This window comes from Saccostrea cucullata, unplaced genomic scaffold (genome assembly GCF_032062105.1).
Source record: "Saccostrea cucullata isolate Sc308-1 unplaced genomic scaffold, CSIRO_AGI_Scuc_v1 ctg7648, whole genome shotgun sequence".
Lineage (NCBI taxonomy): Eukaryota > Metazoa > Mollusca > Bivalvia > Ostreida > Ostreidae > Saccostrea > Saccostrea cuccullata.
The window spans coordinates 6776-30983 of NW_026927904.1; the positions used below are offsets into that span (position 1 = coordinate 6776).

The following is a 24208-nucleotide window of genomic DNA, read 5'->3' on the forward strand; positions in this document are numbered from 1 at the left end:
TCTCAGTTAATGTTTCAATGCATGCAGTCACCATTTTGAATGCTGCATGCACAAGTGAAAATCTTGACTACACATGTATATATTGTGATTATTGTTCCTCTGAAGTTTCATTAAGATTGGCATGACCAATTGTGAGAAACTACAGCAGACAAAAGAAAGTAGACCTTTATAACAACATGTCTCCTAACTTCCTTTGGGGGTGAAAAGATAAAACAAAAAACAATGTTCCTGGCAGTTGCTTTTATTGAGAAATATATAAATTAATTACAATATAATGGTACACCATTAAAATGTACAAAAACTTTTGACACATAGTGGGCAACTACAAAGAGCATTAACAACCACCAATTATAATATACCGTCTAACTTAACAATGACGAAAATTGCATAAAATGTAAAAATGACTAAATGAGCAAAATTGTAATGGATTGGGGAAAACTTTCATTCCTTTTCATTATCATCCAAATCAAGACGATTAAAAACTGTAAATTCTTTCTTACTCTTATTAAGGAAATTTATAAATGTATATAAATTTTTCACAGACCATATTTTCTTTGTTCTAGAATTTCGAGATCTTCGAGAGATTTTCCATTTTATCACAGACACCAATAAAAAAACAATTTAAGAAAAATCTCCTAAAAAGCATATCATACAAAAGAAACAATTGAAATATTCATTAAACATGTATACCTGATAAAATTCATTGAAAAAACACTGATGCGCTTTTCACTAAAGCATGGCTCCTGTATAAATATATGTAAATTACTACATAAACCACTATAAAGGAAAGAATGCCAGGCTGTTCTAGTCACATTTGATTGAATATGCTGAAATGATTGTTAAAAAAGATGCTCCGAAATTGGGAAAAAAATATAAATCTACGATATATTCAAAAATGTTACTTTTACAGATTGCAATATTTTTAGTTCTCTACTTCCATAAAAGGAAAATTCTAACTAGGACTTAAATGCATTTTCCTTTTTTAAAAAAATTTGTTGGAGGAAGGAAAATTCTGTCTGAAAAGCTACATCCGAAAATCTCGCTACTGTTTTAAAATTTGTTCTTTCCAACAATTTGATCAGTACACTCTGGGGTCGACTTTGCGGGTTGGCGATCGGGTGGGTGAGAGTGAGCGTGCTCGAGCGCGAGCTGCTTTCCTCTTGACTCGCTCACGCGAGCGGCGGAAGTTGGAGGCTTCTGTGTTTCCCAATGTCCTGCGGTAGTCTTCGTAACCACTCAGAAATCCATCCTCCATGTCTGCTAGAGCTTCCTCCATGCTAAGGGTGTTAAAAGCATGAGTGTGATGGGCCTGGATTAATTTCTCCAGTCGGGAGATGATCTCGTAGTCAGGCACAGCAAGCGTATTGATGTCAAGACCAAGCATTCTAGATACCACATTACGGAAGTCCAAAAGCTGTAAATAAAAAAACAAATCCATTAAAATATTTCTTTTTGAGTTATAATCAATTTCAATACAGGATCTCTTTATTGATTATTAAGAGATTGAAATCTATTCCCTTAAAAAAATTCCTCCTAGAATGAACAAATTTGACCAGACTCTATCAAAAGAACAAGGTACTCAACACTTTCCACAGTATTTTCAAATCCTTTTTTTAAATGTAAATTTAAGTAGTAAGGAATATTCAAATAACATAAGCAATTTTAAGTTTATTCTAATTACAACAGACCTTCAGCTCAAGGAATCTTAATTTTTTCATATATTTTGTTTATGTTTTGGACAATTTACCATAAGCAATATTGGTGAAAAATTCAAATGTTTAATAATTATATTGCAATAATACCGGTAATATGCAACAAAAATTTGGTGAACAACATTACCTGTTTTTCCCTGTTTTGTATTGCATTCAGGGCATTCTTGCTGGTCCTGAGCTCGCTGGAGAGAGCCTGTACTGCGTTATCAGACACCAGCCTCTTCTCCTGGCCCTGCTGAGTCGAGATCTCGATCTCGTCTTTAAGGTGCTTGATCTTGTTAGCCTGCTTCTTCCTCACGTCCTCAAGTTCCTCAACCTGAGCCACCAGCTCCTCAATTTCCTTCCTCTGTTCCATGGTCCTCATCTGAAAGGAAAAAGTTACATTGTAGACTTTGTGAGTTTTTATTTTAAACTGCACAGCCATCTTTGAAATTTTGATGCTTTTTGGAAATTACCTCTATGCTTAAGATTATTCATTTGATTTTACTGTAGAAACACAAAAATCGTATGGGATTGAATTTCCTTAAGAATTGTAAACAACGAAATAAACAGAATTTAATCCCCAATGAAATTTTTGCTTTTACAGTATATAAAGAAAGAAATTTTGATGCCAGTATGTGGACATGATTGTTACCTGAATTTCACTGGATCCTAAGAGTTGTGCCTTAAGGTTTGTGTTCTCGTGTTTAAGATCTGTGATCTGGATTTTGTATTTCTCTATCAGTTTCTCAAGTTTTCTGATTTTGAAGGTCTCAGTGTCTCTCTCCTTCTCAATCTCTGTTTTTCCAATAAGCTTCTCTTCCAGATTTGTCATTTTCTTCCTCAAAAGATCAAGGTGAAGGTCTTTGCTTTCTAGCTGCTCCTTGAGGGCTTTGACCTTGCGCTGAAGGTTGTAGATGTGAGTAGATTTGTCCACAATTGTGTCTTGTTCCAATTTGACTAGCTGTTCCGCTCTTGCGATCAGAGCGTCGATGGTCATGTCCAGACCAAGGTCGATGGAAATGCGGTCCATCTTCATTTTTTCTCCTAATCTTTGTAAGGCTCTCAGATACTGAAAAGTCAACAAATATTTTTATTGTTTAATTCAAAGAAACAAAGAAATCTATTATACATTGTTCTTCTGATCTCAATATATTGAAACAAATGCACATATAAGGTCCGTTTATCGTCTAATAAAAGAAAACCCTCACTGGTACATGTATAAATTTATTTTATTGTTCTATAAAATTGTCCAGTTCAAGGGTCATTTTGGTCAAATTTTTCCTGTAAGGTATGCTTTAATCCTTTGTATTTCAATTATTAATAAGATTTTTTGAAAAATCATAAGTATAAAAGTAAAATTTTATTATGTGTAAACAAAGAGACGTCAAGCGTTGTAGTCAATGGTAAAGTTTACACTGCTAAAAATGATGTTAGAAAATCCTTCCATCTCACCTTTCCTTTGTCTGACTTGAACTCGTCCCTCAGAACATCTCCTGCTGCCAACTCTCCCTCTGCGCTGCGTAGTCGTTCCTCCAAACTCAGGAGATCAGTCTCAGCCTTACGAGCCCGGTGAGCTGCCGTCTTATGTAACTCGTACTGAGTCTCCAGCTGCTCTGTTAAAGTTTTGATCCTCTCCTCAAGTGAGTCCACTTTCTAAAGTAATTTTTAAAGAAAATTTTAACATGGTTCATATTTGCTAATGAAAATTAAGAGACAGAAATAATGGTACTCTAGCATGCTAGAGGTTCATGGCGAGATACTTTGAAAAAGGTGTTGCATATGGATGTTAACCGAGGCTCTTACTTGTAGGAGTAGAAATAAAGGTTATGTGTGCAAAATAAGTGAAATTCTTAAGCCAACTCACCACAACCAGATCTCTGTTGTCTGCAAGAACTGTCTTGATTCGGTTCAAAATGAAGTCACTTGAAATGTCACATCTTTCATCAACAGAAGACAAGATGGAGGCAACTTGCTCCCTGAAGAGATGAGCCTCGGTCTGAATCTTCCTGACATCCTCCGAGTTAATTCTGTACTCGCGATCGAGTGTACTCAGTCTGGAATGTTTCAACTCGAGTTCTGACCTCGCTGCCTCCAGAGCTCTCTGGTTGGCATCCAGTCTCTCTGACATCATGGCCATTTCGCGTTCCATGTTCCTCTTCTCCGTCAAAGCTGTATCTCTTTCCTTTTCATCAAAAAAAAAAAATTTCTAGTTGAACCTCCCATCAATTTTTTTTCCTCATTACATCTGAGAGCTTTGATACAGCAATTAAAAACTTTGTCAAAGAAATAAAGCTTAAATCTTTGAATTCATTTAAAAAAATTCAAGATAAATCTTCCACCAAATTATTTTCCACATTACATCTGAGGGCTTTGATACGGCAGTTAGATAGAAACTTTGTCAAAGAAATAGAGCTTTTTAAAATCTTACCAGTCTGAGATTATCGATCTCTGACGTGAATCTTGTGGCGACCTTTTGCTCCTTGCCGACCTCTGACACCAGCCTCATGATGGTCTCCCGGCTGGCTTTGCTCTCTAATTGTGTGCTATTTAATGTTTCATTCAGTGTCACAATTTTACCCTTTAGCAAAGCATTTTCTTGCACCAGATCAGTCATCTACAAAATGGATATCAATAAAGTAATAACAAAGTAACATCTTTTAAAGTCACAATATTTGTGGACAAGGGGGATAACTTTGTTTTCTGACTAAATATTTTCTATAAGAGTAAATTGCGATAAGGGAGATAACTCTGCTTTCTGACTCCATATCTTCTATGAGATTAAATTGTGCATTTGATGTAATATTTAAAATTTGACTTTCTATTAAATAAAGTATATTTTAATATACGTTTAACAGAAAATTAAAGATGAAAGACCATTATTAATTGTCTACCGACATCCTTTGTTATTGATAAATACAGAGCAGAGAGGTGATTATAGCATCTTGAATGCTTACTTTATCAAACTTACCCTTCTGACTATTTCTTCCACAGTGAATGTAGCACTAGACATGTCATCCACAGCGATGATACTGGTCAGTTGTGTGACCAGCTCTGTGTATTTCTTCTCTACTGTCTGCATTTCCATCTCAATCCTCTCCCGCTCCTCAAGGTGTTTCCTAAAACATTTTTCAATGTGAGCATTTTACTCATATTGTACAACAAATAACACACACACTGTATTTCAAATCAAAAATTAATTTTTACTCAAGCTTTGAAATTCAACTTCATTATTCAATATTCTATAAATATCAATTTGGCTAAACATCTGAAAAAAGAAAGGGCATTATATTCAATTCATACCAGAAAATCTGTCTAAAGAAAGACAACTCTTGCCAGTACCTGATTCTTGATTCCAAATCCAGAATTTTGTCATTTCCCTCTCGGATTTGGCGCTGTAGTTCCACAACTGTGAACTCGCTCCGCCCCACGGCAGTCTCGTAAGACCCGGCTTTACCCTCGAGTTCTATAATCTGCTGCCTATGTGATTCTAACATTTTCGTGAGCTTGGCCTCGTTTTCTTTGCTGGTTTCATACAAGGACTTCAGTTCCCTTATCTTGATTTCTTTTGCTTCTAATTGACCTTCATAATCTCTTATCTGTGGAGATTGCAAAATGATTTTAATTCTTCTTGCAAGAATTCATTAATTAATTTTTAATCAAGTGCAAAATATGAATTAATGCCAAAAATTATTTTTTCTTTTAGTAAATAAACCTCTAATATATTACTCTCCCCTCATCTCCATCCCCAAAAATTGAAATTCTGGAAAACATGTTACCTGTATGATAAGTTTATCATTTTTGACTTGAAGGGCTGCTAATTCACTCCTTGCAGTTTCCACAGCATGTCTGTCTCCAAGATAAATTGTGTCATGCTAAAAAAAAGTATGGGAATTCAGTTTAAACGAAAAATTGTCTGGAAGGAGTTTTGTACTATCCTACATTATCTGACGCAGTACAATATTGGACTCAGTTGTGAACAAGCATTTTAAAGTTGGGTTTGTAATCATCATAACATATTTAACTTACTCGTAATGTGTCAGCTGAAGATCTTATTTGAACTTTTGGTATTGCATCCATGCTGGAAAGTAAATAATAAAAAGTGATTTCAAGATTTCATAACTGCTGATATTTAAGATATTAAGTTGCATTTTTACCCTTTTTTGGAAGGAGATACATTTGTAACAGTAATTCATTTCCATGATATTTATTATAGATCTGACATAAACTTTTTGACAAAAAATAGGTCATGAATATACCCTGGTATTACCTTGACAACTGTTGAACTAGGGCATCTTTTTTCTGATTTTCTTCTTTCAATAATCTAATTTGTTCTTGCATCTGTAAATTAAATGGTAAAATTCAATGCTTAGATTTTCGACAATGCAGATAGTTTTACTTAATATAGTGCATTAAAACTATTTAATACTTTGAATTATCTAAAATGCAGAATATTAAAATAAGCCAAGCCTTTTTTCTCTAATGCTTTCATTATATACTTTTTGATGCATGACCTTGGCAATATGAAACTCAGCCTGACAATATCAGATAAAATAATTTTTTAATGGAAACAGTGCAATCATTCCAATCAACATTCTATCCGTGTCATGAGAAAGTTCTGTGGCATGTAAATAAATGCTACCCATAGGAATCAATACACAAGTAATGTGATAATTTGTAGTGTACACTTATACGGCACCATATACTGTCTCCATGTTAAGTGTTCAAACCAATCATAATGTGACTTTTTTTTTGTTAATTTGAAATGAAACTAATTTTTTACCAAGAGCTGTATGAAAAAGAAAAAAAAAAGTTTCAAAGAAAACGATGAATTTAAGTCATGATCGAAGTCAGTGATTGACTAGTGTGGGATTTACTAAGAATATTTTGTCAACAAATCTAATACTAGCATTATCATTAAAGAATATATGAAAAATTTGTCCTGCTTTTACGTTCTTCTAAAAAGCCATAGAAATATGTCATTAGTATCAATGTTTATTCATTCATCTGGATGTAATTAAATGTGTTTCAGGAAAAAAATGATAGAGATCGGATCAGGATGTTGGTACCCAGGCCTCCTGAATCACTTGTCAGGTTCTCTACTGAGTTTTCTAGCCTTGGGGATCAAATCTGAATGGATGGCCACCACAGTTGCACTAACCTCAATGATTTTCAGTACCATATGGTACAGTGTGGTGGTACACAGACTTTTGATTATACATATAGCTATAGGACTTCATCGAATATGACAATTTGAGTAACAAACGTACGAGTCTCCATAACTCATTTGTTGTAAGACCTGGGTCAATTTTTCCTGAAATCTCTTATCCTATGATTCAGAAGTACTTTTTTGATTTATTTTCACATGATGCTCATAATTTAATTATTGATTATATGCACATATATAATAAGGCCTATAAAATCATAATTATAAATTTACCTCTGTCAACTGCCGGCGATTTGGGGACTGTGGTCTAGTGTGATGAAGGCTGGATTCAGATGCCAGTATTCTAGACACTGCCACCGGTGATGTGTGAACGATGTCATGTTCTATCGTCGTTATTCTTCTTGGAGAAGGTTGTGTGTCTAAAAATCCATGTTTTCGTATTGATGGAAGACCATGGCGGTCTTCATCCCTGAGATAACTTGCCATTTTCTTGGTATATTATTGTATAAATCACTTTTCTTCTCGTTGCAGCACTGTTGTCATATATTTTTCGTTCCCATTAGCCCTGCATAGCAACATGAAAACAAGTCACAACACACACACAGGAAGCGCACTTGCTACGTGATTTCCTCGCGAGATTTCTCGAGAGTTGAGGAGTTGTCTTTCCCTTCCAACCTTGGCAAAATTTGAGTGTCTGTAAAAGTTGGGAGAAAGAACACAATGAAGGTAAATGAATTGATCTTGTGTAATCATTATTCCTTAAGCGGAAAAAGTAGTTCTTTTTGTTGATCAAGTTATAAAGAGAATACAAGGACCCTTTGAAACAGTTTTCTTAAGTTGAAGTATTATGACCGAATTTCCTCGAATTACATTGAAAAGAAATCTTAATTTGTTTCATACTATTTCACAGTTCATTATATTTACCTTTTATTCGACATCATGATAAATCGTCTGGATGGAACACATTTGATTTGTTTGTTTTTGTTTTTTTCTTGTTATGTAATTTACAGGTCTAGTACAATCTCTGATTTACATGTATTTACAAATGTAGAAATACTGGCAAATCAACATTTTTTTGGCAATGAACTTGATAATAGTAATAGAAAGTACATTGTCTCTCTTTACTTATATCGCTCGATTAAATTACCAGTATTTTCTTTCTAAGTTATGGCCATTGGCATACATGTTAACCTATTTTGATGAAAAATAGGGAGATTCAGACCTCAAAAGCGGTAGCATTGCGCACGTGTTGTTTAACGCTTGGATTATCGATATCTTTCATGTAATATACATGTATATTATAAGCCTTAAATGAAATCAGGTACATACACTAATTAATCTTAAATATCAACAGCAAAGAAGAAGACAGAAACACCTTAAGTTTGACATAAATTGTACAAATTCAAATATTTTTCATGCTCATCATTTTGCTTGGATTGGCTGCATGCTTTACTTAGCCTTTTGAAGAGTGATCTTTGCTGATATAGCCTAGAAGAAATAATTCTGAATGTTCATTCAGTTTTTAAACAAAACAAATGATGACATGGTTTAATCTAGATCTAAAACATGTTCCTATCTTTCGTTATATAAATCAGATTTCCCGCGATGATCGAAAACGAAAGTAGAGATGTGCCACATGGCTTGGTCAATCGAGTGATTTCTATTGACTTTATTGATAAAGTTGTGAGCTTCTGTGCTTTTAAAGACGATGTCAAATGTTTTCATCTAATTCTTAAAAGCTGTATCTCCTTTTTCATGGCAGGGATGTTGATTAATTTATCGTAACCAATGTAATCACTGGTAGTCTTGTGTTGTTGTCGTTGTCAAATCCGTGCTTGAAATCTATGTACAAAAAAAGCGTTTGTATGATTCCGAGTCAAATCACGCGATATCTAGCGAGATTTTATGAGAGTGGCTTCAAAAATGGATACCCAAGCGAACCAAAAATACTTTAGACGCAGCTTTTGTAGAAAAGCGGTAGATTTCTGAATTAAATCGGTAGGCGGGAGATGGAGTGAAAAAGCGGTAGACTCCCGCCTAAATCGGGAGAGTTAACATGTATGCCATTGGCCAACCAAGTTTTGCAATCGGACAAGTCAAAATATGAGTGCACTTGCCCAAAGGACAAGTGAATCTGAAAGTTATGTCTATCCCTGTGCTCAAATTTTATTTTATTTTTTTCATTTTGTTTTTTGTACATTTATACATGTTATATGCCATTTGGGATATTATATTCCAGTTAGGCAGGTTATCATTGTATATTATAATATACATGTATATTACATGAAAGATATCGATAATCCAAGCGTTAAACAACACGCGCGCAATGCTACCGCTTTTGAGATCTGAATCTCCCTCTTTTTCATCACAATAGGTTAACATGATATGATATCTTTCATGTAATATACATGTATATTGTAAGCCTTAAATGAAATCAGGTACCTACACTAATTAATCTTAAATATCAACAGCAAATAAAAAAGACAGAAACACCTTAAGTTTGACATAAATTGTACAAATTCAAATATTTTTCATGCTCATCAATTTGCTTGGATTGGCTGCTTTACTTAGCCTTTTGAAGAGAGATCTTTGCTGAAATAGCCTAGAAGCAATAATTCTGAATGTTCATTCAGTTTTTAAACAAAACAAATGATGGCATGGTTTCATCTAGATCTAAAACAAGTTCGTATCTTTCGTTATATAAATCAGATTTCCCGCGATGATCGAAAACGAAAGTAGAGATGTGCCACATGGCTTGGTCAATCGAGTGATTTCTATTGACTTTATTGATAAAGTTGTGAGCTTCTGTGCTTTTAAAGACGATGTCAAATGTTTTCATCTAATTCTTAAAAGCTGTATCTCCATTTTCATGGCAGGGATGTTGATTAATTTATCGTAACCAATGTAATCACTGGTAGTCTTATGTTGTTGTCGTTGTCAAATCCGTGCTTGAAATCTATGTACAAAAAAAGCGTTTGTATGATTCTGAGTCAAATCACGCGATATCTAGCGAGATTTTATGAGAGTGGCTTCAAAAATGGATACCCAAGCGAACCAAAAATACTTTAGACGCAGCTTTTGTAGAAAAGCGGTAGATTTCTGAATTAAATCGGTAGGCGGGAGATGGAGTGAAAAAGCGGTAGACTCCCGCCTAAATCGGGAGAGTTAACATGTATGGCAGGGACCTATACATACTAACGGGATAGGCAACTCCTTCATCGCCATGTTTATTTACCCAAAATATCACACACAACACTGCGAGTTTTTCAAACTACATTTATTCCCAGTAAACGGTGTTTTCTGATTAATATCACTCATTCATTTTATGTATTGGAATTGATTTATTAATACCGGTAAATTTCAAAGCATAGTAATATGATTTAAATATAAAGAAAACAAACACAGAAATCGGCGATTTCTCGGAAATATGGCGAATCGGGGCATGTGCTGATTTCGCATAAAACAAAATTACTACTAAGATAAGGAGTATAAAAAGTGCTAAAAACAAATCTTGAATGATTTTTTGACAGATAATTAAAGGATTAGATCTCAAATATGCGATAGCTTTAGAGGTAAAATTAATTAAAGTTGACTTACGAAATCCCATGACTTACGAGATTTCGTGAGACTTGCAGTAGTTGCCTATCCCGTTAGTATACAGGTCCCTGAGTTATGTTGTTACATGTTTAACCTATTTGGGCAGATGGTCCAATGTTATTATTACCTGATATATAATGACTACATGTAATCCAAATACCGGTATATTTTATAAAAGTTGTCATTTTTTCAGGGAATGCGTGTACTGCGACGAGGTTTCTCCACCTCGGCCATCAGGAGAGATGTGCAGGATATGGAACCCAGATTCCTGGTCCCCAAAAGTAAACCAGGCAGCCCATTTAGCTATGAGAACCTGGTAGTCAAAAGGATGAAATACTATTTGGTAAGAATTTAAGTTTTACAATTTGTAATTTCTATGTATCAGGGATTAACGGTAGGTGAGAATGGTGATTGCTCCTATATCCATTATTCCAACAGTGGCTTTATATGTTGCTTACCACCAGTTTCAAGTTCTATTCATCTGAAAAGTTATTTCTTTCTCTAACCAATTTCATGATAAAAAAAAATAACTTATTTAGATCTTTATGTTAATAGACCAGAGACTTTCAGTGCAAGCACGTTAGTGCCTAATATGTGCATAATTCTCTGCATCATAGTTTTATCTCAACTGTCGTTAGTCAAAGGCTCAAGTAAGCTTTTCTGTCTGTAAACTTTTCACATTTTTTACTTTCAATCTGATGAAGTACTAATGAGCTAAATTCTACCAAACTTGCCACAAACCATCCTTGGATGAAGGGGATTTAAGTTTGTTCAAATGAAAGGCCACATCTTTTTTTCAAGGGTCAGCTTTCCACACTCCTCTCAATAACCAACTGGCTAGAACATATGAAACATGTAAAAGCTTTATTCAAATGTGTTCATATCATAAACCCCGGGCTATACTTTGTTTTCAAGAACAGCAAAGCCATGATTAATTGTATTTATATGGAGGGGTCCTCAGGAAGTCAGTGTAATATTCATTTTATTTTTCATATCAGGGCTCGTGAGTTAGGTATGAGCCATGCCAGAATTTACTGGAGAAAATTTTCAAAAATTTGTATTACACAAGGATAAGATGCATTAATATGGAAGCATTTTAGTTAGTGTAGATTCAAGTTTTTTAGCTCACCTGAGCCGAAGACTCAAGTGAGCTTTTCTGATCAAAATTTGTCCGTTGTCTGTCGTCGTTGTTGTCGTTGTCGTTGTTGTCGTCGTAAACTTTTCACATTTTCATCTTCTTCTCAAGAACCACTGGGCCAATTTCAACCAAACTTGGCACAAAGTATCCTTAGGTGAAGGGGATTCAAGTTTGTTTAAATGAAGGGCCACGCCCTTTTCCAAGAGGAGATAATTATGAATTAGCGAAAAAATTAATGGCATTTTAAAAAAATCTTCTTCTCAAGAACCACCGGGCCAAGATAGATGAAACTCATGTGGAATCATCCTCAGGTAGTGTAAATTCAAGTTTGTTCAAATCATGACCCCTGGGGGTAGGATGGGGCCAAAATGGCCGATCAAAGTTTTACATAGGAATATATAAGAAAAATCTTTAAAAATCTTCTTCTCAAGAACCACTGGGCCAGGAAGGATGAAACTCATGTGGAATCATCCTCAGGTAGTGTAGATTCAAGTTTCTTCAAATCATGACCCCCGGGGGTAGGGAGGGGCCAAAATGGTCGATCAAAGTTTTACATAGGAATATATTGGGAAAATCTTTAAAAATCTTCTTCTCAAGAACCACTGGACCAGGAAAGATGAAACTCATGTGGAATCATCCTCAGGTAGTGTAGATTCAAGTTTGTTCAAATCATGACCCCCGGGGGTAGGGTGGGGCCAAAATGGCCGATCAAAGTTTTACATAGGAATATATTGGGTAAATCTTTAAAAATCTTCTTCTCAAGAACCACTGGACCAGGAAAGATGAAACTCATGTGGAATCATCCTCAGGTAGTGTAGATTCAAGTTTGTTCAAATCATGACCCTCGGGGCTAGGATGGGGCCATAATGGCTGTTAAAGGTTTAACATAGGAATATATAGGAAAAATCTTTAAAACTCTTCTTCTCAAGAACGACTGGGCCAGGAAAGATGAAACTAATGTGGAATCATCTCAGGTAGTGTAGTTTCAAGTTTGTTCAAATCATGACTCCGGGGGTAGGGTGGGGCCAAAATGACCGATCAAAGTTTTTCATATGAATATACAGGGAAATCTTTTAAAATCTCCTTCTCAAGTACTTCAAAGCCATGGATAGTTATATTTATATGAAATCATCCTCAGGTAGTGTAGATTCAAGTTTGTTCAAATCATGACCCATTAGGGGGTTAGATTTAAGCCCCCCCCCCCTCCAAACTCAGTAAACTTTCATTTCTGATCTGATATTTGCTTTTTCCTAGCCGGTGTGCTCAGGTGAGCGCTGTGGCCCCTGGGCCTCTTGTTCAAATATGAACATCCCCTCCCCTTTTTACCTGCCGTCCTGGATAAGGGTTGGAGGACATATCTTTTGAATTTTAATAATTAAACTGATTTCTGTCTTTCTCTAACTGAAGAGCTCAGGTGAATGATGTGGCCCATGGGCCACTATCATATTATCATTATTATACCCGCACTTTCGAAAGAAAGTTCGGGTATATTGTTGTTACTCATGTCCGTCCGTCCGTCCGTCCGTCTGTCACACTTTTCTTCCCTGAACTCCTCCTACATTTTTCACAGTAGCTTAATCATGCTTTGGGAGATGGTTGGGGGTGTCATGTAGATGTGCAGTAAGGTTTCGGAATTTTGATTTTGCCCCGGGGGATCAAATGGGGGTTGAAAAATGACGTTTTTTATACAAAAAGCCCCTTCTTCCCTGAACTCCTCCTACATTTTTCACAGTAGCTTAATCATCCTTTGGGAGATGGTTGGGGGTGTCATGTAGATGTGCAGTAAGGTTTCGGAATTTTGATTTTGCCCCGGGGGATCAAATGGGGGTCGAAAAATGACGTTTTTTATACAAAAAGCCCCTTCTTCCCTGAACTCCTTCTACATTTTACTCAGCAGCCTAATCATCTTTTGAGAGATGGTTGGTGGTGTCATGTAGATGTGCAGTAAGGTTTCAGAATTTTGATTTTGCCCCGGGGGATCAAATGGGGGTCGAAAAATGACGTTTTTTATACAAAAAGCCCCTTCTTCCCTGAACTCCTTCTACATTTTACTCAGCAGCCTAATCATCTTTTGAGAGATGGTTGGTGGTGTCATGTAGATGTGCAGTAAGGTTTCGGAATTTTGATTTTGCCCCAGGGGATCAAATGGGGGTCGAAAAATGATGTTTTTTATACAAAAAGCCCCTTCTTCCCTGAACTCCTTCTACATTTTACTCAGCAGCCTAATCATCTTTTGAGAGATGGTTGGTGGTGTCATGTAGATGTGCAGTAAGGTTTCGGAATTTTGATTTTGCCCCAGGGGATCAAATGGGGGTCGAAAAATGATGTTTTTTATACAAAAAGCCCCTTCTTCCCTGAACTCCTTCTACATTTTACTCAGCAGCCTAATCATCTTTTGAGAGATGGTTGGGGGTGTCATGTAGATGTGCAGTAAGGTTTCGGAATTTTGATTTTGCCCCAGGGGATCAAATGGGGGTCAAAAAAATGACGTTTTTTATACAAAAAGCCCCTTCTTCTCTGAACTCCTTCTATATTTTACTCAGCAGCCTAATCATCTTTTGAGAGATGGTTGGTGGTGTCATGTAGATGTGCAGTAAGGTTTCGGAATTTTCATTTTGCCCAGGGGGATCAAATGGGGGTCGAAAAATGACGTTTTTTTATACAAAAAGCCCCTTCTTCCCTGAACTCCTTCTACATTTTACTCAGCAGCCTTATCATATTTTAAGAGATGGTTGGTGGTGTCATGTAGATGTGCAGTAAGGTTTCGGAATTTTCATTTTGCCCGGGGGGTGGGGGGGGATGGGGATCAAATCGAGGTAGAATTTTTATATATTTTTTTTTTTACATATATTTGACATGTTTAATCACCCTGCTTTCAAGAACTTCCCTAATATCTTATGCTGCAATAGCTTTAAACCATGATCATTTAGAAAATGATTGGTTTGTTTTGTGTATGTGTAAAATGGTTTCAAAATTTGAATTTTCATATGGATGGCAAAAAGGGGCTGGAATAATATGGCACCTCCCTAACCCTGGTGGTCATGATTTGTACAAACTTGAATCTACACCTCTTGAGAATATTTCCATATTAATCATGCTCTTGGTGTTCCTGAAAAGAAGAACTTTAAAGATGTGTTTCCTTTTATTCCTAAATAAAACTTTGATCCCTAATTGTGGCCTGACCCTAGCCTGAGGTGATGATTTGAAAAACTAGAAATATGTCTATAGGACATGAATGTCCCGCCAGATGTGTATTACTAATGGTACATTAAACAAGAGGCCCATGGGCCACATCGCTCACCTGAGTACTGAAGCTAAGAAAAAGTAGAAATTGGTTTATAATTGAAAAGTTAAAATCCAAAAGTAATCCCATGATCAATCATGGATTTGCTTTTCTTCAAAGAATTTTCCATATATTTCTATGTAAAACTTTGGTCGGCCATTTTGGCCCCGCCCTACCCCCTGGGGTCATGATTTGTACAAATTTTTTAATCTACACTACCTGAAGATGCTTCCATATAAATATGATGAATTATGGATTTGTCATTCTTGAGAAGAAGATTTTTACAGAATTTTCCCATAAATTTCTATGTAAAACTTTGGTCGGCCTTTTTGGCCCCGCCCTACCCCCAGGGTCATGATTTGAACAAACTTGAATATTCACTACCTGAGGATGCTTCCATATAAATTTGATGAATTATGGCTTTGTCATTCTTGAGAAGAAGATTTTTAAAGAATTTTCCTATATATTTCTATGTAAAACTTTGATCAGCCATTTTGGCCCTGCCCTACCCCCAGGGTCATGATTTGAACAAACTTGAATCTACACTATCTGAGGATGTTACTCCATAAGTTTCATCTTTCCTGGCTCGGTGGTTCTTGAGAAGAAGATTCTTAAAGAATTTTCCAATATATTTCTATATAAAACTTTAGTCGGCCATTTTGGCCCTGCCCTACCCCCGGGGGTCATGATTTGAACACGTTTGAATATTCACTACCTGAGGATGTTAACCCGTAAGTTTCATCTTTCCTGGCATAGTGGTTCTTGAGAAGAAGATTTTTAAAACATGCCACCAAATTTTCATTAATTCCCAATTATCTCCCCTTGAATGAGGGCATGGCCCTTCATTTGAAAAAACTTGAATCCCCTTCACCCAAGGATGCTTTGTGGCAAGTTTGGTTGAAATGGCCCAGTGGTTCTTGAGAAGAAGTCGAAAATGTGAAAAGTTTACAGACAGCTAGACAGACAGACTGACGCCGGACAAAATATGATCAGAAAAGCTCATTTGAGCCTTCAGCTCAGGTGAGCTAAAAACTAAAAACTAAAATTTGTATTTGTGTATAAAGTTTGATGAAAATATCTTAAACAGTTTTTTTTTTCAGAATTGAAACTAAAATATAAATAAATTGGATATAGATAATAAATTCTCATCAAATTATGTATAAGTGCATGTTAAACATAAAAATGTCTTAAATTATTTCTTAAAAACTAAGCAAAATACATATTAAAGAGGAGGGAGGTCAAGGTCACAGGAATGTGCAAGATGAAGTTTTTGATGCAGCTGAATAGCTCTCACTAATACATATTAGCTTATTATGTTTGATAAAAATATCTTTAATGATTTAATAAAAGTGAGCTTAACACTTTGTTTTAAGAAAAGAGAAGTCAAAGGAAAGGTTGTGGTCAAAATGTTGTTCTAGCTGAAAAGCTTACATCAGTGTGAATTTACTATTATCAAATGAATTTTGATAAAAATATAATTAATGGTTTATTTGAAACTTAGATAAACACATATTTTAAAAAGTGAGGTCAAGGTCAAAAGAAATGCAATAATAGCTCTCTTCAGTATGTATTAGCATATGAAGTTTGATTAATATATCTTGAACTGTTTATTCAAAACTAATCTAGTCTAAGACAGTGAGGTCAAGATCACAGGAAATGTCAAGGTAAAAAAGAGTGAAGCATTGTAAAGCTTTAATTGCTTACATCAGTATGTATCATCATGTGAAGTTTCATTACACAACTTGAATCATTATGGTTTCTCTAAAATAAAGCTAAACACTAATTTTAAGAAAAGTTAAGTAAAGGTCAAAGGAAAGTAAAGGTAAACAAGATGTGTTTGTGAAACACTATGCGCCCGGCGGAAACAAAGTTCAAAAAATCTATTTTTAGCATATTGGTCACAGTCAAGGTCACAAGGTCACTGGCCGTGGTGTCATTTGAAAGAACTTAATCAGTGGATTATGCATCCCAAATATGAAGTCCCTATCTACTATGGTTTAAAAGTTATGGCCAAAAGTGTAAAAAGCTATTTTTAGCATATAGGTCACGGTCAAGGTCATTGACCATGGTGTCATTTGAAAGAATTTAATCAGTAGAGTATGCATCCTAAATATGAAGTTCCTATCTCCTATGGTAAAAAAGTTATGGCAAAAAGTGTAAAAAGCTATTTTTAGCATCTAGGTCACGGTCAAGGTCACAAGGTCATTGACCATGGTGTCATCTGAAAGAACTTAATCAGTGGAGTATGCTTCCCAAATATGAGGTTCCTATCTCCTATGGTTCAAAAGTTATGGCAAAAAGTGTAAAAAGCTTTTTTTTAGCATATAAGTCACAGTCAAGGTCACAAGATCATTGACCTTGTTGTCAACTGAAAGGGCTTTATTAGAGGAGTATGCATACCAAATATCAAGTCCCTATCTCCTATGGTTAAAAAGTTATGACAAACAGTGGAAAAAGCTATTTTTAGCATATAGGTCACAGTCAAGGTCACAAGGTCATTGACCTTGATGTCATTTGAAAGGACTTTAATAGTGGAGTATGCATACCAAATATGAAGTCTCTATCTCTTATTGTTCAAAAGTTATGGCCAAAGTTAAAGTTGACAACAGACAAACAGACAAACAGATAAACAGACAAACAGACAGAACAAAAACAATATATGCCCGGGATCTATCGATCCGGGCGCATAAAAAATATTGCCACAGTTGGATAGTTTACATCAGTATATGCATCAGCATATGAACTTTGATAAAATATCTAGAAAGTAATTTCTTTGAGCTCGATGGAAAGACAGATGGAAGGGTGGAGGACGGACATGACAAAAACTAATACATGTATTCCTAATCATGGCGTAGCATAAAAAACTTGAATATACATTATATGAGGATGTTTCCATATCAAGATTATACATGCAAATTCAAAGAATTGTGGTCCTTTGCTTTCTGTGTTTAAGTGAATGGGATGCCATAATTTATGGCAGATTGTGTATCAAATATATATGCATCCCTATCATATGTCACTTTATGAAAATTAGGTCAAAGGGGGGAAATCATCGCATGCTCGAAATATTTTGTTGCAGGTAAAGTACATGTCAAATATGAAAGACCCATCTCTTTTCAATCAAAAGTTATATATATATAAATATATAATATAATATTTTTGAAAAGTAGGTTAAACTTCTACGTCAAGATCAGAAAGTCAAAAGTCATGATATATTTAGAAAAGTCTTTTCACATGTAATATACATGTATAATTTAAATGCTATATCTTTTCTCTTTCAAAATGATTAATTTAAAATGTTATTTTTTGGAAAGTAGGTAAAATTTTGAGGTCAAGGTCTCACTTGGGTTAAAAAATCATAGTACATTTAGAAAGTTTTGTGGTAATGTACATGTGAAATATAAAAGCCCTATCTCATATTATATTCAAAAGTTATGATCAAGGTTAAATTTATTGTGACAGATGCACATACTGTCAAAGATGGCCAGACTGACAGACAAATAAGATTTATTATTACCTAACTTACTATCTAAATTATAATTAGGCATTTTGAACTGTTTCACGGTTTACTTTATGTTTTTGCGTGATCATGAAACAGTGAACTGTTGACCGGTCCACAGAATGAACTGTTGACTGGTTAAAGCGTCATTGTGATATTCAAGCGTTTTGATGATCACGACATCACTATTTACCTGCTCTATAATGAATTAAATTTAAACAAAACACACAAACAATAAATTTATTAAGTATTACTTTAAAATAAAAATATTAATTTAGTCTTTATATTATGTATTCAGCTAATTAATAGACAAGTATGTGAATAAACAATTGTGAAAACTTTTTATTGATTGTTTGTGTGTTTTTATTCCAATTTAATTAATTATATAGTAGGTTAAGTAATAAAACACTTATTCAATGACTACTCGGTGAAACAGTCAAACTGTTGTCCCTCAGTAGTACGTGGGGGAGACCTGGGAAACTGTTACCCTTGGCCTTCGGCCTCGGGCAACATTTTCCCAGGTTTTCCCCACTACCTCGGGACAACTGTTTGACTGTTTACCTCGTAGTCATTAAATAAGTGTATAATGTTCCCTCCCTTTCCCCCAAAACGGGGGACAATAATGCCCTTGCTGTTCTTGAGAAGAAGATTTATGATGGAAAAAATCCCCTGCATATTTCTTAACGCAAATCAATATTGTGTTTTTATGTCATTTAATTGTTTGTTTGTTGTTAAACATCCCTCTCAGGAATTTTTCACTCAAATGGAGACACCCCCACTTGAAAAATAATGAGGACAAGTCGGATTTGAGGTCAACATTCATTTTAGGAGTTTTCAACCATTAAGACGTAAAGAGACAGGAACTCGATCCTTCCCTTCACCCCATCCCAGACCCCTGTTTATATTCATGACATGTATGCAAACTACTGCTTGTTTTACATTTTTAAAAAAATATGTTAATAGCCTATATACAAATACTTTAATGTGGTCCATCTCTTTGAATGATTTTCATTCCTAATTCTAGGAGGATAGGTTGATGAATGAAATGTCAAGCAATCTTATCATTGATGCACTTTTATTTCATTTATTAATAATGCAGTCATATTGTGAACATTTCCAGTTAGAATCATTAGGAGAGTGGGGATGACCTCCAGGGGGTTCAAAACCTTTATACCATTAAATTTACATAACATAATAACACAAAAAGCGCAAAATTATGTATTGTCAAATGGAAAAAGTTTCCTACTATTTAGGAGTCACATGATCATTTGCCATTACTGTTTACAGGGACTGGAAGTGTATCTTGAGATCCCCCCCCCCCCCGAATTTGCAGGACTATAATATAAAAAAGACTTTGGATGCCCTCCACCCTAGAAAACAGACACCACCATAACTTCTCCTTTTATTTGCTTCTCAGAAAATTCTGGTCTGGAAGTCCCCCCTCCCTCTCAGAAAAAAATTCTGTATTTTGTAACTGAATGTAACGTCGATAACGGGCGATAACTCTTTAGAATGTGAAATTCGTCTTATTGCAGCATCGGATGACCTTTGATCCTTTAAACTTTAACCTAACCAGTTGCATTTCAGACTATTTTACCCAAATCTATACCAAAACGTGTACTTACCGACTGCCATAGCTCCAACTTCATGAAATATAATCCAATTAAACACAAAATAATTCCAACTGACATACATGCAATGATGTGTACACAACACTAGGCCTAGTACTGCACGTGCAGTGCTATCTAAAAATGATAATGGTAAAACTAGTACTTAAGTTAGGTACGTGACGCAAGCCCAATGTGATGCAGGTCTTCAGATACATTTACAGTATAAGAACAAATTTAAAATTATATTTACAAAAGATGTTTTATCTTAACTTTGCCATCTAGGCCTATTTCCAAAAACAGGAAAATAGGGTGTGTTTGCGCGTGTGTGTGTTGATGGGAGAAGGGTAGGGGTTGACTAAATTGATTGGGTATAAATGGTATATGGCAGCTTTCAAGGTGTTTCTGCCTAATCAAGAATAAAAAAAGTTTGTACATTTTGGAAAAAATCATCAAAAACGCTTTAAACTAATTTGAATAATATTTGTTGTTGATCTATATGAGAAAATAGATTTAAAAAGTTCCAATTATGGGCCAAAAATTTACCCCCCCCCCCCCCTTGTTTCAAACCTAATTTACATCAATAATTGAATTCTGTTGTTTAATTTCAGACTGGTAATGAATTATGAATATGAAATACATGTACCTATAAGATCGAGGCCCATGGTGACGGGTCACATGTTCACTTGAAAATATTATGCTCAATTTGATGAATACATGGAGGCCCTATTATGTAAATTATTAAATTATATTGACTTTTTCTTTGGTAAAGCCTAATTTTAGAGGAGTGTGCATTTAGAGGCAAACACCTTAGTGCGGGTATTACTGTCTCATGACAGCATCTAGTTATGACTGCCATTCAATGGTGCCAAAATATGAGCTACATTTGTACTTTTATATTTGATAGAATTTTATTAATTTATTTTTATTTCTTTGTAATGCTTTAATTGACTTCTATTCTTTTTCAGAAACCACCAACTGATTACACTCATAACAGGAGCCCCTTTGGCAAACAGTACACCCAAGTCGTCAGTGTATTGGCTTTGGTTTATATGATCTACAATGTGTTTGAAAGAGCCTATGTGATGCCAAGGGCAGGGAAATCTTAACTAGAACAGTTATTATTTTTTAATATAAGTGTTGCTATAAATATCAGTTGTGAATTTAGTCACAATAAATCTTTGAAGAATTTTATGGTCTTTGATTTTCCATATTTGTTGTTAGTTATAGTTAAAAAGAACCATGGGTAATAATTTATAGGACAAATATTTCATGTTAAATAATCAGGTTTTCCAAGGGTGCCCCTAAGGCATGGGGCTGAGGTAATTCCCAACAGGCGCGGATCCAGAATTTTTTTCCAGGGGGGCCACCCCAGTCAAAAAAAAAATCCAATCCCAGAAATTTCTTGACAACCAAAAAAAAAAAAATTTTAAAAATCAAACTCGCCCAAAGTTCAAAAACTATTTTGGGGGGGGGGGGGGAGTGCCTTCTGTTGCCTCAAATCTTTCACTTTTCATACCCATTTCACACATATTCGCATTTACCGGGGGGGGGGGGGGGGGGGGGGGGTGTCGGTGTTCTCCAGGGGGGTCCATGGTAACTTTTTTCTTGTTTTAGTATATACATTTTTTAACCTGGTAAATTCCCCCGACCCCCCCTCTAGATCCGCGCATGCCCAACCTGTAATGATGTAGTCCCCCAGTTATTTTTGGTATTTCTCCTAAACTCACAATAAGGAGAGGAAACCCAGATTCCCTTCTACTTTCCAAATGTCTCCTATTTTAATTCTTAGGGACAGCCCAATGTTTTCTCTTTCGTTAAAACAGTGTAACAATGATGACAACTAAGTAAGTGGTAAAACTTCCTTTGTCTTTTGTATGTAATTTCTACAGTAGAGCTCTGGTAATGTGATCGATGCGTCCCACAGTATGGTGGGAAAAAGAATTTCGTCTTCCCCACCCCACACAAGAAAATTCACCCTAGGGATAATGGAAGAAAATGATTTTTAAAAATCTCTTATGGTAGACCTCATGTAGACGAAATCAGATTTTAAAAAAGACCCAAAATATGTCAAATTTTAAATAAATGATCCTAAATGTCAATAATAAATAGGTATATTTATAATGCATACATGAGAATAAATTCTTTGCATGGTATTTACTTTTTATGATCATTCAAACATGCGCAATTTTTCATTTGAAATTTTGATAAATGAAATGGTGACAGCTTGCGTGTTTTTTTAACACATTCAACACTGTTCAACGATGTTAGCCTTTCAGTATAAAGAAAGCAGTGTCGTCCAGGCACGCAGCATCCGCCTTTTTTAAGGGGACGAGAAAAAAAGTAGTCTGGAAAAAAATTAACAAAAAATATTACCTTACCAAATTACCATGATGTTAACTTTACTCTAGCAAATGGAGGTGAAGGCGATCGGCCTTTCAGTATATAATTTTATTAGTAAAAGTGAAGTTTTGGAACTAATTGGGGGGGGGGGGGGGCAACCCCCTCCTCAGATACTGCACGTCTGTCTAGTCGCACCGAACAATCAGTCGTAAAAGTATGCTATATATATACATTTCTCGTTAACTTTGTGTATGTCAGTAAAACCCTAAAGTGCAGATTATGTGTCCAAAGAACTAGCAACGAAAAATTTTTGAAGATAAAGAAATTGTTTCATACTTGCACGTCTTTTTATTATTTTTTGTTTAAATTGTACTCAGAGTTCCGGAAATTGAACAAAAAAATGATTACTTCCAAGTTCAGGTATTTTTTAGAAGCAGAACTTGCGGGATATTGGGTTTTATGTGAAATTAAAGTTAAATGAATATGCCCCCGAGACTTTTGCCGTAGTGACACTTTATCGGATAGTTTTGTTTTTGCAAACAATAATTAAAAGTCAATGTTATACTGTGTGACATGTTTTGATAATTCATTCATGGATATAACGAATGACAGTCTATTATTTATACGGTGGAATGATTTTTCAAAATAAAAAGAATCTTTTGTTGAACCTAGCTGCCAAAATCTTACAGTAAAGCTCAATTTTAATTAATTCTTCTTATCAGCACCGCCTCCTACAGTGGATTAATTAAGATTTCGTAATTATGTGTTTAATCCACGGAAAAGGTGTCATATGCTCGGTCATTATCAAGTACTCTTACTTAAATTCTGAGCTATTTCATTCAGCGAATCACTCAAAATAGCACAGTCGGATCGGATGGGTTTTGGCATGTTTTCAAGTTAGTGTAGTTCTAGATGAAGGAGTAGGAACAGCATAGGTTTAATGCGAGCTCCCACCACAAGTAAAAGTAATGGATAGAGAGTAGAATTTTGTCTCTTGTCGCAGATGTGCCTGTGTCCATAATTGAAAAAAATGTAGATTACGGATCTTCTAGCGTTGCAAATCGATTCAAGTGCGCTGTGTTGTGGGTTGTTGACAAACAATAATGTGCACGTAGGCTGCAGTTGTGTGAATAGATTATTTTTCAACAAGGCGAAACACTATTTATAAAAAAATTCTAAATCAAATTGGATCTACTGTGTTTTTACTGTGTTTATTCAACTGAATAGGAAATGTACACTAATTATCTCGGATAGCCCACAATATACCTGTTTATTTAAACGTCGGGTGATACTTTGTAGTTCAAAGTTTGTGGAAAGTTTACATGGTGGCTAGCAGACGATCGACCTACATAATGACGGATAATAATATTATTCTGTAAAATGTGGCAACGAATTCGAGATTACTCGTCTGCCATAAACTTTACAATTTTAAATTTTCTACGCAGAAGAAATTACGAACAATTTGATGAAAATGGAAAAGAATCTTGTATTGAAAATTCCTCAGACGAGAGCGAGTGTGACGAGCAATGGCCGGTAGAGTGCAATACGCCACACACAGACACATGCGCAATTATTGACCATGTTGAAGTGCACAAATTCCAAGAGAAACAAAATTGCTCCGAGACAAAAGATTCCAAGAAAAACTATGATAGTGATACTGATGTAAAACTTGATGCATCGGTAGGGCGTAGTCATTATAAGAATAAAGTGCTACGAGGACCAAAAGACGATGTGAATGAAGGCATTCATTTGGTTCCAAACGATGTCAAGGACGTTGTCCATAGTTACACGCAGAAGAGATACTCGAGACTTGAAGACGAGAACGAGTCGTCTGAAGAAGATGACTTCCGGGATGCGCAATCAGAGCCAATGCCAATTTTCGA

At 35.4% G+C, this 24208-nt stretch overlaps 1 protein-coding gene across 1 annotated transcript; it reads right to left on the reverse strand.

Annotated features, from left to right (window-relative positions):
* Nucleotides 1-225: 225 nt before the first annotated feature.
* LOC134275835 (coiled-coil domain-containing protein 170-like) lies at nucleotides 226-7391 on the reverse strand. The gene is made up of 12 exons (XM_062758128.1): nucleotides 7132-7391; nucleotides 5962-6032; nucleotides 5721-5772; nucleotides 5471-5566; nucleotides 5034-5290; nucleotides 4663-4810; nucleotides 4123-4308; nucleotides 3559-3876; nucleotides 3147-3347; nucleotides 2347-2763; nucleotides 1840-2076; nucleotides 226-1414 (listed from the first exon to the last, which is right to left on the reverse strand). The coding sequence occupies exons 1-12, from the start codon at nucleotides 7342-7344 to the stop codon at nucleotides 1079-1081; spliced, it is 2532 nt and encodes an 843-aa protein (XP_062614112.1). The 5' UTR covers nucleotides 7345-7391; the 3' UTR covers nucleotides 226-1078.
* Between the last annotated feature and the right edge of the window lie 16817 nt (nucleotides 7392-24208).